General features: G+C 41.9%; 1 protein-coding gene across 1 annotated transcript in view; it reads left to right on the top strand.

Annotated features, from left to right (window-relative positions):
• Positions 1 to 13,190, top strand: part of hspg2 (heparan sulfate proteoglycan 2) — a 362,847-nt gene that overhangs the window by 284,307 nt on the left and 65,350 nt on the right. Inside the window, exons 63-65 of the mRNA XM_061923339.2 lie at positions 4,151 to 4,330; positions 10,279 to 10,539; positions 10,645 to 10,807. Of these exons, the coding sequence (XP_061779323.2) occupies positions 4,151 to 4,330; positions 10,279 to 10,539; positions 10,645 to 10,807 (604 nt within the window). The remainder of the gene's footprint in view (positions 1 to 4,150; positions 4,331 to 10,278; positions 10,540 to 10,644; positions 10,808 to 13,190) is intronic.

Raw genomic sequence — 13,190 nt, forward strand, 5'->3', positions numbered from 1 at the left:
CCAAAACTGCTTGTCTTCGAATTTCCTTCAGATAAATTCTAACAGAACCGAAACTTTGATAATTGGTCTTGATAAAAAGGTCTGATCAAGAACTCCCTCAGTGTTCTGGGTGCATCCGTCTCTGCCTCAGGGACCTTGGGCTTGTGTTTGGTCAGTCAAGGTATTTTGAGGGTCGCTGTGGTCAACTGACCAAAAACTGTTTTTATCGCCAAGGAAATATATCTAAAGTGAGAATTTTGTTGTCAGAATCGAATCTCGAAATGATCATTCAGGCGTTCATGACTTTTGTAATTTTGTTCCAACAAGTGCAGTCTTCAGAGACTTCAGGCTGTACAGACGTTGGACCGACAACAGAACCACATTATCCCCATTCTATCCAGTCTTCATTGGCTTCCAGTCAAGTTCCACATTGACTTTAAGACTTTAGTCCTGACCTTGGCCATTCAGGCGTTCATGACTTATGTAATTTTGTTGCAACAAGTCCACTCCTCAGAGACTTCAGACTGTACAGACTTTGGACCAACAACAGAGCCACATTACCCCCGTTCTATCCAGTCTTCATTGGCTTCCAGTCAAGTTCCACATTGACTTTAAGACTTTAGTCCTGACCTTCCGTGCGTTGCAAGGTAGAGCCCCTTAGTAAACCACTGATTTGTTGTGCCCCTACACTTCGGGGCGTAGTCTTCAGGCCAGGGTCTCATAAAGATCCCAAAAACTCATTTTAAAACCCGATCAGTCAAGGTCTTTTGAGGGTTGCTGTGGTCAACTGACCAAAAACTGTTTTTATCGCCTGAGAAATATCTCTAAAGTGAGAACTTTGTTTGTCAGAATCGAATTTCGAAATGATCACTCTTCAGAGACTTCAGATTGTACAGACTTTGGACCGACAACAGAACCACATTTCCCCCGTTCTATCCAGTCTTCATTGGCTTCCAGCCAAGTTCCACATTGAGTTTAAGACTTTAGTCCTAACCTTCCGTGCGTGGCAAGGTAGTTGTTGTGCCCCTTCACTTCAGGGCGCAGTCTTTGGTCTTCAGGCCAGGGTATCCTAAAGATCCCTAAAACTCATTGTAAAACCCGAGGAGTTCTGGCGTTTCCAGGCTGCAGCCCCCAGACTCTGGTATGACTTGTACCAGTCCACCAGACTATTTTAAGAACCATTGGACCACTTCACTTTTCATAAAAGCTTTTGGTTAATGGACTTTTAACTTCAGTTATCCTTTTTTTATGATATTGCCCTTGTTGTTTTAATGTAATTGACCACACAATTTGACAGGAATCGAAACTGAAAGATAACTTGCAAGATTCTCCTCCTCTGGCTGGTATCTCATGACAACATTAATGTTATTATATGTGTGCTAGGGTTGTACGGTATACCGGTACTAGTATAGTATCGCGGTACTAATGAATCAAAAACGGTACTATACTCTTTTTGAATAGTACCGTTTTTTTTTTTTGTCGCCGCATCGTCCAGTCATGACATTGCTGGTTTTACGAGCAGAGGAGCGTGTTTGGCAGCGCACACACACGGAGTACTTACAAGCAGACACAGTGTGTAGACAGAAAAGGGAGAACGGACGCATTTTTGGCTTAAAAAATTAAAATAAAGGTGAAGTTATAACACTGAAACGCCCTCAGGAAGTCGGCAGTGTTTTAGCTACTTCTAAATGACTAATCCTCGTCTCCCTGGCGACAAATACAGTAAGTTTCTTACAAGTAGTAATATCACTGGAGGACGAGGAATAGCTAAACACGCTTCAGTACACACCGTAGGAGGATACAATAGCTCACTGGCGTCACGGCTAACAAAAGCTAGTGCGCCTGAATGTAAACAAACGCCATGGGTGGATCCACACCCTACATCCACTGTAATGATACCAAGTGCAAGAGCGTATCTAGTCGATACTACTATGACTACATCAATATTTTTTATCGTCACAAAATATTTTTTCCTTTTTAAAAAAATATTCATATTATGTTTATAAACTCAGGAAATACGTACCTGGACACATTAGGACTTTGAATATGACCAATGTATGATCCTGTAACTACTTGGTATCGGATCCATTCCTACATTTGTGGTATCATCCAAAACTAAACAACAGAAGAATTAGTGATTATTACATTTGAACAGAAGTGGAGATAGAACATGTTGAAAGGGAAAATAAACGGATATAAACAGTAAATGAACAAGTGGATTAATAATCCAAATTTTTACAGTTTGTCCCTCATAATTTTGACAAAATAAAAGAATGGTAAATGACACAATATGTTACTGCATACGTCAGCAGACTAATTAGGAGCCTTTGTTTGTTTACTTACAAACGCCGTTTCCATATAAATTGGGAAATTGTGTTAGATGTAAATATAAACGGAATACAATGATTTGCAAATCCTTTTCAACCCATATTCAGTTGAATATGCTACAAAGACAACATATTTGATGTTCAAACTGATAAACATTTTTTTTTTGCAAATAATCATTAACTTTAGAATTTGATGCCAGCAACACGTGACAAAGAAGTTGGGAAAGGTGGCAATAAATACTGATAAAGTTGAGGAATGCTCATCAATCACTTATTTGGAACATCCCACAGGTGAACAGGCAAATTGGGAACAGGTGGGTGCCATGATTGGGTATAAAAGTAGATTCCATGAAAACAAGGATGGGGCGAGGGTCACCACTTTGTCAATAAATGCGTGAGCAAATTGTTGAACAGTTTAAGAAAAACCTTTCTCAACCAGCTATTGCAAGGAATTTAGGGATTTCACCAACTACGGTCCGTAATATCATCAAAGGGTTCAGAGAATCTGGAGAAATCACTGCACGTAAGCAGCTAAGCCTGTGACCTTCGATCCGTCAGGCTGTACTGCATCAACAAGCGACATCAGTGTGTAAAGGATATCACCACATGGGCTCAGGAACACTTCAGAAACCCAGTGTCAGTAACTACAGTTGGTCGCTACATCTGTAAGTGCAAGTTAAAACTCTCCTATGCAAGGCGAAAACCGTTTATCAACAACACCCAGAAACATCGGCGGGTTCGCTGGGCCTGAGCTCATCTAAGATGGACTAATAGAAAGTGGAAAAGTGTTCTGTGGTCTGACGAGTCCACATTTCAAATTGTTTTTGGAAACTGTGGACGTTGTGCCCACCGGACCAAAGAGGAAAAGAACCATCCGGATTGTTATAGGCGCAAAGTTGAAAAGCCAGCATCTGTGATGGTATGGGGGTGTATTAGTGCCCAAGACATGGGTAACTTACACATCTGTGAAGGCGCCATTAATGCTGAAAGGTACATACAGGTTTTGGAGCAACATATGTTGCCATCCAAGCTACGCTACCATGGACGCCCCTGCTTATTTCAGCAAGACAATGCCAAGCCACGTGTTACATCAACGTGGCTTCATAGTAAAATAGTGCTGGTACTAGACTGGCCTGCCTGTAGTCCATTGAAAATGTGTGGCACATTATGGAGCCTAAAATACCACAACGGAGACCCCCGGACTGTTGAACAACTTAAGCTGTACATCAAGCAAGAATGGGAAATAATTCCACCTGAGAAGCTTAAAAAATGTGTCTCCTCAGTTCCCAAACGTTTACTGAGTGTTGTTAAAAGGAAAGGTGATGTAACACAGTGGTGAACATGCCCTTTCCCAACTACTTTGGCACGTGTTGCAGCCATGAAATTCTCGGTTAATTATTATTTGCAAAAAAAAAAAAAAAGTTTATGAGTTTCAACATTAAATATCTTGTCTTTGTAGTGCATTCAATTGAACATGGGTTGAAAAGGATTTGCAAATCATTGTATTCCGTTTATATTTACATCTAACACAATTTCCCAACTCATATGGAAACGGGGTTTGTACTACTAAAAGACAAGTTGTTTAAATATGTTCACTATTTCATTTAAGGACATAATTGTAATAAGAAACATATGTTTCATGTACCGTAAGATTTTTTGTTAAAATAAAGCCAATAATGACATTTTTTGTGGTCCCTTTATTAAGAAAAGTATGGGAAAGTATCGAAATACATTTTGGTACCGGCGCGGATTTTAAAAGCGTTAAAGGTGGAAAATATTCCTCTAACATTGTCACAATAAAGCTTCATTAGCAGTAAAATGTGTTTCCACTTTGACTGTTCAAGGTTTCCCCTCTCCAACCGTCACGTGGTCCAAGTTGCGGTCACCTCTGCCTTGGCGACATAAGGTGGTGGGCGGGCAACTGGTGCTGCCCAACGTGGGTCGCCAGGACTCTGGGGAATATATTTGCACTGCCACCAACGACGCGGGCACGACGGAAGTCACCGTTACGCTCGATGTGGAAAGTAAGTGGTTTTATTTGTGATGGGAATGTTCTTTGCATGCAACCGCGTGGGTTACAGTGGTGCCGTGACCCGGATTCGAACCTCGCCGGCATGAGAGGCGAGCTTGCTAGATACCCAGCTAAAATCCTGAGCTTCAAACCCGATAGCCACGCGCTGCTCTTGAGGGAGGTCGACTAACGCAAACATGACCCAGCCACTCATTTATGTTTGGACAATGTCCGCTAGGAAAAAGAAAAACTCTCGCTGAAGTTTCCCGGAAAACTTCTGCAATGTCTGAAAATATTTGTGACAAGTTGTTTGGAAAAAGACCAAAATGGTTAGAATTCAAACTATAGCGTGTACCAACAGGCAAGAAAGGTGTGCTCATTATGCCCCTTTAAGTATGCAAATATTAGATGATAATAGTGTTGTCTTCCCAGCAACTGTACAATATGGTGCTATTGTGGACTGAGTATTTTAACATACTTTGGTTTAAATTCAAACTAAAACGTGTACCAATGGGTAAGAAAGGTGTGTTAATTATGCCCCTTTAAGTATGCAAAATATTGGATGATAATAGTTGTGTCTTCCAAGTAACTATAAATTATGGTGCTATTGGAGACTGAGTATTTTAACATACTTTGATAATAAACCTTCTCCCCAGCCCCTCCATGGTTTGAATTCAAACTAAAACTTGTACCAACGGGTAAGAAAGGTGTGTTAATTATGCCCCTTTAAATATGCAAATATTGGATGATAATAGTTGTGTCTTCCCAGTAACTATAAAATATGGTGCTAATGTAGACTGAATATTTTAACATACTTTGAGGGTAGTCTTTCTTGCCAGCCCCTCCATGGTATAAATTCAAACTAAAAAGTGTACCAACAGGTAAGAAAGGTGTGTTAATTATGCATCTTTAAATATGCAAATATTGGATGATAATAGTTGTAACTTCCCAGTAACTATAAAATATGGTGCTAATGTAGACTGAGTATTTTAACGTACTTTGATGGTAGTCCTTCTCCTCAGCCCCTCCATGGTTTAAATTCAAACTAAAACGTGTACCAACCGGCAATAGAAGTGTGTTAATTATGCCTCTTTAAATATGCAAATATTGGATGAAAATAGTTGTGTCTTCCCAATAACTATAAATATGGTGCTATTGGAGACTGAGTAATTTAACATACTTTGTTTGTAAACCTTCTCTCCAGCCCCTCCAGGGTTTAAATTCAAACTAAAAAGTGTACCAATAGGTAAGAAAGGTGTGTCAATTATGCCTCTTTAAATATGCAAATATTGGATGATAATAGTTGTGTCTTCCCAGTAACTATTAAATATGGTGCTTTTGTAGACTGAGTATTTTAACATACTTTGTTGGTAGACCTTCTCCCCAGCCCCTCCATGGTTTAAATTCAAACTAAAACGTGTACCAACAGGTAAGAAAGGTGTGTTAATTATGCCTCTTTAAATATGCAAATATTGGATGAAAATAGTTGTCTTCCCAGTAACTATAAAATATGGTGCTAATGTAGACTTGAGTATTTTAACATACTTTGATGGTAGACCTTCTCCCAGCCCCTCCATGGTTTAAATTCAAACTAAAAAGTGTACCAATAGGTAAGAAAGGTGTGTTAATTATGCCACTTTAAGTATGCAAATATTGTATGATAATAGTTGTGTCTTCCCAGTAACTATTAAATATGGTGCTAATGTAGACTGGGTATTTTAACGTACTTTGATGGTAGTCCTTCTCCCCAGCCCCTCCATGGTTTAAATTCAAACTAAAACGTGTACCAACCGGCAATAGAGGTGTGTTAATTATGCCTCTTTAAATATGCAAATATTGGATGATAATAGTTGTGTCTTCCCAGTAACTATAAAATATGGTGCTAATGTAGATTGAGTATTTTAACGTGCTTTGATGGTCAACTTTCTCCCCAGCACCTCAAGGGTTTAAATTCAAACTAAAAGGTGTACCAACGGGTAAGAAAGGTGTGTTATTTATGCCCCTTTAAGTATGCAAAATATTGGATGATAATAGTTGTGTCTTCCCAGTAACTATTAAATATGGTGCTTTTGTAGACTGAGTATTTTAATGTACTTTGATGGTAGACCTTCTCCCCAGCCCCTCCATGGTTTAAATTCAAACAAAAACCTGTACCAATAGGTAAGAAAGGTGTGTTAATTATACCTCTTTAAGTATGCAAATATCGGATGATAATAGTTGTATCCTCCCAGTAACTATAAAATATTGGTGCTAATGTAGACTGAGTATTTTAACGTACTTTGATGGTAGACCTTCTCCCCAGCGCCTCCATTGTTTAAATTCAAACTAAAACATGAACCAACCGGCAAGAAATGTGTGTTAATTATGCCCCTTTAAGTATGCAAAATATTGGATGATTATAGTTGTGTCTTCCCAGTAACTATAAAATATGGTTCTATTGGAGACTGAGTATTTTAACATACTTTGATGGTAGACCTTCTCCCCAACCCCTCCATGGTTTAAATTCAAACTAAAATGTGTACCAACGGGTAAGAAAGGTGTGTTAATTATGCCTTTTTAAGTATGCAAATATTGGATGATAATGGTTGTAACTTCCCTGTAACTATAAAATATGGTGTTAATGGAGACTGAGTATTTTAACGTACTTTGATGGTAGACCTTCTCCCCAGCCCCTCCATGGTTTAAATTCAAACTAAAAAGTGTACCAATAGGTAAGAAAGGTGTGTTAATTATGCCTCTTTAAATATGCAAATATTGGATGATAACAGTTGTGTCTTCCCAGTAACTATAAAAAATGGTGCTAATGTAGACTGAGTACTTTAACGTACTTTGATGGTAGACCTTCTCCCCAGTCCCTCCATGGTTTGAATTCAAACTAAAACGTGTACCAACGGGTAAGAAAGGTGTGTTAATTATGACTCTTTAAATATGCAAATATTGGATGATAATAGTTGTGTCTTCCCAGTAACTATCAAATATGGTGCTATTGGAGACTGAGTATTTTAACATACTTTGTTGGTAAACCTTCTCTCCAGCGCCTCCATCGTTTAAGTTCAAATTAAAACGTGTACCAACAGATAAGAAAGGTGTGTTGATTATGCCTCTTTAAGTATGCAAATATTGGATGATAATAGTTGTGTCTTCCCAGTAACTATGAAATATGGTGCTAGGGGAGACTTGAGTATTTTAACATACTTTGTTGGTAAACCTTCTCTCCAGCGCCTCCATGGTTTAAATTCAAACTAAAAAGTGTACCAATAGGTAAGAAAGGTGTGTTATTTATGCACCTTTAAGTATGCAAATATTGGAGGATAATAGTTGTGTCTTCCCAGTAACTATAGAATACGGTGCTAATGTAGACTGAGTATTTTAACATACTTTGATGGTAGACCTTCTCCCCAGCCCCTCCATGGTTTGAATTCAAACTAAAACGTGAACCAACCGGCAAGAAAGATGTGTTAATTATGCCTCTTTAAATATGCAATTATTGGATGATAATAGTTGTGTCTTCGCAGTAACTATAAAATATGGTGCTATTGGAGACTGAGTATTTTAACATACTTTGTTGGTAAACCTTCTCCCCAGCGCTTCCATGATTTAAATTCAAACTAAAACATGTACCAACCGGCAATAGAGGTGTGTTAATTATGCTTCTTTAAATATGCAAATATTGGATGATAGTAGTTGTGTCTTCCTAGTAACTATAAAATATGGTGCTATTGTAGACTGAGTATTTTAACGTACTTTGATCGTAGTCCTTCTCCCTAGCCCCTCCATGGTTTAAATTCAAACTAAAATGTGTACCAACAGGTAAGAATGGTGTGTTAATCATGCCTCTTTAAATATGCAAATATTGGATGATAATAGGTGTGTCTTCCCAGTAACTATAAAATATGGTGCTAGTGGAGACTGAGTATTTTAACATACTTTGTTGGTAAACCTTCTCCCCATAGCCTCCATGGTTTAAATTCAAACTAAAAAGTGTACCAATAGGTAAGAAAGGTGTGTTATTTATGCCCCTTTAAGTATGCAAATATTGGATGATAATAGTTGTGTCTTCCCAGTAACTATAAAATATGGTGCTAATGGAGACTGAGTATTTTAACATACTTTGATGGTAGACCTTCTCCCCAGCCCCTCCATGGTTTAAATTCAAACTAAAACGTGTACCAACCGGCAATAGAGGTGTGTTAATTATGCCTCTTTAAATATGCAAATATTGGATGATAATAGTTGTGTCTTTCCAGTAACTATAAAATATGGTGCTATTGTAGACTGAGTATTTTAACGTGCTTTGATGGTAAACTTTCTCCCCAGCGCCTCCATGGTTTAAATTCAAACTAAAACGTGTACCAATAGGTAAGAAAGGTGTGTTATTTATGCCCCTTTAAGTATGCAAATATTGGATGATAATAGCTGTGTCTTCCCAGTAACTATAAAATATGGTGCAATTGGAGACTGAGTATTTTAACATACTTTGATGGTAGACCTTCTCCCCAGCCCCTCCATGGTTTAAATTCAAACTAAAACATGTACCAACAGGTAAAAAGGTGTGTTAAATATGCCTCTTTAAATATGCAAATATTGGATGATAGTAGTTGTGTCTTCCCAGTAACTATAAAATATGGTGCTATTGGAGACTGAGTATTTTAACATACTTTGTTGGTAAACCTTCTCCCCAGCGCCTCCATGGTCTAAATTCAAACTAAAACGTGTACCAACGGGTAAGAAAGGTGTGTTAATTATGCCCCTTTAAGTATGCAAATATTGGATGATAATAGTTTTGTCTTCCCAGTAACTATAAAATATGGTGCTAATGTAGACTGAGTATTTTAACGTACTTTGAGGGTAGTCTTTCTCCCCAGCCTCTCCATGGTTTAAATTCAAACTAAAAAGTGTACCAATAGGTAAGAAAGGTGTGTTAATTATGCCCCTTTAAGTATGCAAATATTGGATGATAATAGTTGTGTCTTCCCAATAACTATAAAATATGGTGCTATTGGAGACTGAGTAATTTAACATACTTTGTTGGTAAACCTTCTCTCCAGCCCCTCCATGGTTTAAATTCAAACTAAAAGGTGCACCAACAGGTAGGAAAGGTGTGTTAATTATGCCTCTTTAAATATGCAAATATTGGATGATAATAGTTGTGTCTTCCCAGTAACTATAAAATATGGTGCTTTTGTAGACTGAGTATTTTAACGTGCTTTGATGGTAAACTTTCTCCCCAGCCACTCCATGGTTTAAATTTAAACTAAAACGTGTACCAACAGGTAAGAAAGGTGTGTTAATTGTACCTCTTTAAATATGCAAATATTGGATGATAATAGTTGTGTCTTCGCAGTAACTATAAAATATGGTGCTAGGGGAGACTGAGTATTTTAACATACTTCGTTGGTAAACCTTCTCTCCAGCGCCTCCATGGTTTAAATTCAAACTAAAAAGTGTACCAATAGGTAAGAAAGGTGTGTTTTTTATGCCCCTTTAAGTATGCAAATATTGGATGATAATAGTTGTGTCTTCCCAGTAACTATAAAATACGGTGCTAATGTAGACTGAGTATTTTAACGTACTTTGATGGTAGTCCTTCTCCCCAGCGCCTCCATGGTTTAAATTCAAACTAAAACGTGTACCAACCGGCAATGGAGGTGTGTTAATTATGCCTCTTCAAATATGGAAATATTGCATGATAATAGTTGTCTTCCCAGTAACTATAAAATATGGTGCTAATGTAGACTGAGTATTTTAACGTACTTTGATGGTAAACCTTCTCCTCAGCGCCTCCATGGTTTAAATTCAAACTAAAACGTGTATCAACAGGTAAGAAAGGTGTGTTAATTATACCTCTTTAAATATGCAAATATTGGATGATAATAGTTGTAACTTCCCAGTAACTATAAAATATGGTGTTAATATAGACTGAGTATTTTAACATACTTTGTTGGTAAACCTTCTCCCCAGCCACTCCATACGCCACCTCGGTGCCCGACGATGTGGCAGTGCGTGTGGGGGAGGTGATCAGGTTGCAGTGCCTGGCGCACGGAACTCCTCCTTTGAGCTACACCTGGACCAAGGTGGACGGAGCGCTGCCTTCCAGGGCTCAGGTCAGTGACGGCGACCTCCAGATCAATCTGGCGACCCCCGAAGACGCCGGCAACTACAAGTGTGTGGCCAGCAACCGGGTGGGCCACAGTGAAGTGGTGGCTCGAGTTGCGGTCAGATGTAAGTCCAAGGAGTACCTCGATACTGGATTTGGTGTTTGAATCCTACTTAAAGAAAGAGTGCTGTCCCTGAACGCCACACTGCTCACTGGTGCTCCTCTTACAGCGCCACTGGCGGTGCGGGTGTGGCCACAAGTGGAGGTGAAGGCTCAGGGCAGCGCGGTGGAGTTCACGTGTTCTGCAGCCGGAGGAGTGGAGACCAAAGTTGAGTGGCTGAAGGAGGGCGGCGCCCTGCCCCCGAACCACCACGTCAAGGACGGCGTGCTCAGGTGAAACTAGCACCAGATAACGATGTTTGCATCACCATTTCACAGTTGAGTGCAGGCAGTAAACGTCTGCTGGCTATTTCGTTCTCACACGGTCTTCGTTTTCTTGACTCAAAATGTCCGTCTGCGTTATCGTCAACAGTCTGCATCAATTCAGTTTAAAGTGGCCCGCCACATCATTTAAAGTGACCGCCACGTCATTTATTGTGACCCTTAAAATTACCTGCCACACCATTTAAATTCCATCCATCCATCCATCTTCTTCCGCTTATCCGAGGTCGGGTCGCGGGGGCAGCAGCCTAAGCAGGGAAGCCCAGACTTCCCTCTCCCCAGCCACTTCGTCCAGCTCTTCCTGTGGGATCCCGAGGCGTTCCCAGGCCAGCCGGGAGACATAGTCTTCCCAACGTGTACTGGGTCTTCCCTGCGGCCTCCTACCGGTCGGACGTGCCCTAAACACCTCCCTAGGGAGGCGTTCGGGTGGCATCCTGACCAGATGCCCGAACCACCTCATCTGGCTCCTCTCGATGTGGAGGAGCAGCGGCTTTACTTTGAGCTCCCCCCGGATGGCAGAGCTTCTCACCCTATCTCTAAGGGAGAGCCCCGCCACCCGGCGGAGGAAACTCATTTCGGCCGCTTGTACCCGTGATCTTGTCCTTTCGGTCATAAGCCAAAGCTCATGACCATAGGTGAGGATGGGAACGTAGATCGACCGGTAAATTGAGAGCTTTGCCTTCCGGCTCAGCTCCTTCTTCACCACAACGGATCGATACAGCGTCCGCATTACTGAAGACGCCGCACCGATCCGCCTGTCGATCTCACGATCCACTCTTCCCTCACTCGTGAACAAGACTCCGAGGTACTTGAACTCCTCCACTTGGGGCAAGATCTCCTCCCCAACCCGGAGATGGCACTCCACCCTTTTCCGGGCGAGAACCATGGACTCGGACTTGGAGGTGCTGATTCTCATCCCAGTCGCTTTACACTCAGCTGCGAACCGATCCAGTGAGAGCTGAAGATCCTGGACAGATGAAGCCATCAGGACCACATCATCTGCAAAAAGCAGAGACCTAATCCTGCAGCCACCAAACAAGATCCCCTCAACGCCATGACTGCGCCTAGAAATTCTGTCCATAAAAGTTATGAACAGAATCGGTGACAAAGGGCAGCCTTGGCGGAGTCCAACCCTCACTGGAAACATGTCCGACTTACTACCGGCAATGCGGACCAAGCTCTGGCACTGATCATACAGGGAGCGGACTGCCACAATCAGACAGTCCGATACCCCATACTCTCTGAGCACTCCCCACAGGACTTCCCGAGGGACACGGTCGAATGCCTTCTCCAAGTCCACAAAACACATGTAGACTGGTTGGGCAAACTCCCATGCACCCTCAAGGACCCTGCCGAGAGTATAGAGCTGGTCCACAGTTCCACGACCAGGACGAAAACCACACTGTTCCTACTGAATCCGAGGTTCGACTATCCGGCGTAGCCTCCTCTCCAGTACACCTGAATAGATCTTACCGGGAAGGCTGAGGAGTGTGATCCCACAATAGTTAGAACACACCCTCCGGTTCCCCTTCTTAAAGAGAGGAACCACCACCCCGGTCTGCCAATCCAGTGGTACCGCCCCCGATGTCCACGCGATGCTGCAGAGTCTTGTCAACCAAGACAGCCCCACAGCATCCAGAGCCTTAAGGAACTCCGGGCGGATCTCATCTACCCCCGGGGCCTTGCCACCGAGGAGCTTTTTAACTACCTCAGCAACCTCAGCCCCAGAAATAGGAGAGCCCACCACAGACTCCCCAGGCACTGCTTCCTCATAGGAAGACGTGTTGGTGGGATTGAGGAGGTCTTCGAAGTATTCCCTCCAACGATCCACAACATCCGCAGTCGAGGTCAGCAGAACACCATCCTCACCATACACGGTGTTGATAGTGCACTGCTTTCCCTTCCTGAGGCGGCGGATGGTGGTCCAGAATTGCTTCGAAGCCGTCCGGAAGTCGTTTTCCATGGCCTCACCGAACTCCTCCCATGTCCGAGTTTTTGCCTCTGCGACCGCTGAAGCCGCACACCGCTTGGCCTGTCGGTACTTGTCCGCTGCCTCAGGAGTCCTATGAGCCAAAAGAACCCGATAGGACTCCTTCTTCAGCTTGACGGCATCCCTCACCGCCGGTGTCCACCAACGGGTTCTAGGATTACCGCCACGACAAGCACCAACTACCTTGCGGCCACAGCTCCAATCAGCCGCCTCGACAATAGAGGCGCGGAACATGGTCCATTCGGACTCAATGTCCAGCACCTCCCTCGTGACATGTTCAAAGTTCTTAAAGTCCATTTAAATTAGCCATCATTTTAAATGGCCCCCTCCTTACCTTAATTTGGC

This window comes from Nerophis lumbriciformis, linkage group LG01, assembly GCF_033978685.3.
Source record: "Nerophis lumbriciformis linkage group LG01, RoL_Nlum_v2.1, whole genome shotgun sequence".
Taxonomy (NCBI): domain Eukaryota; kingdom Metazoa; phylum Chordata; class Actinopteri; order Syngnathiformes; family Syngnathidae; genus Nerophis; species Nerophis lumbriciformis.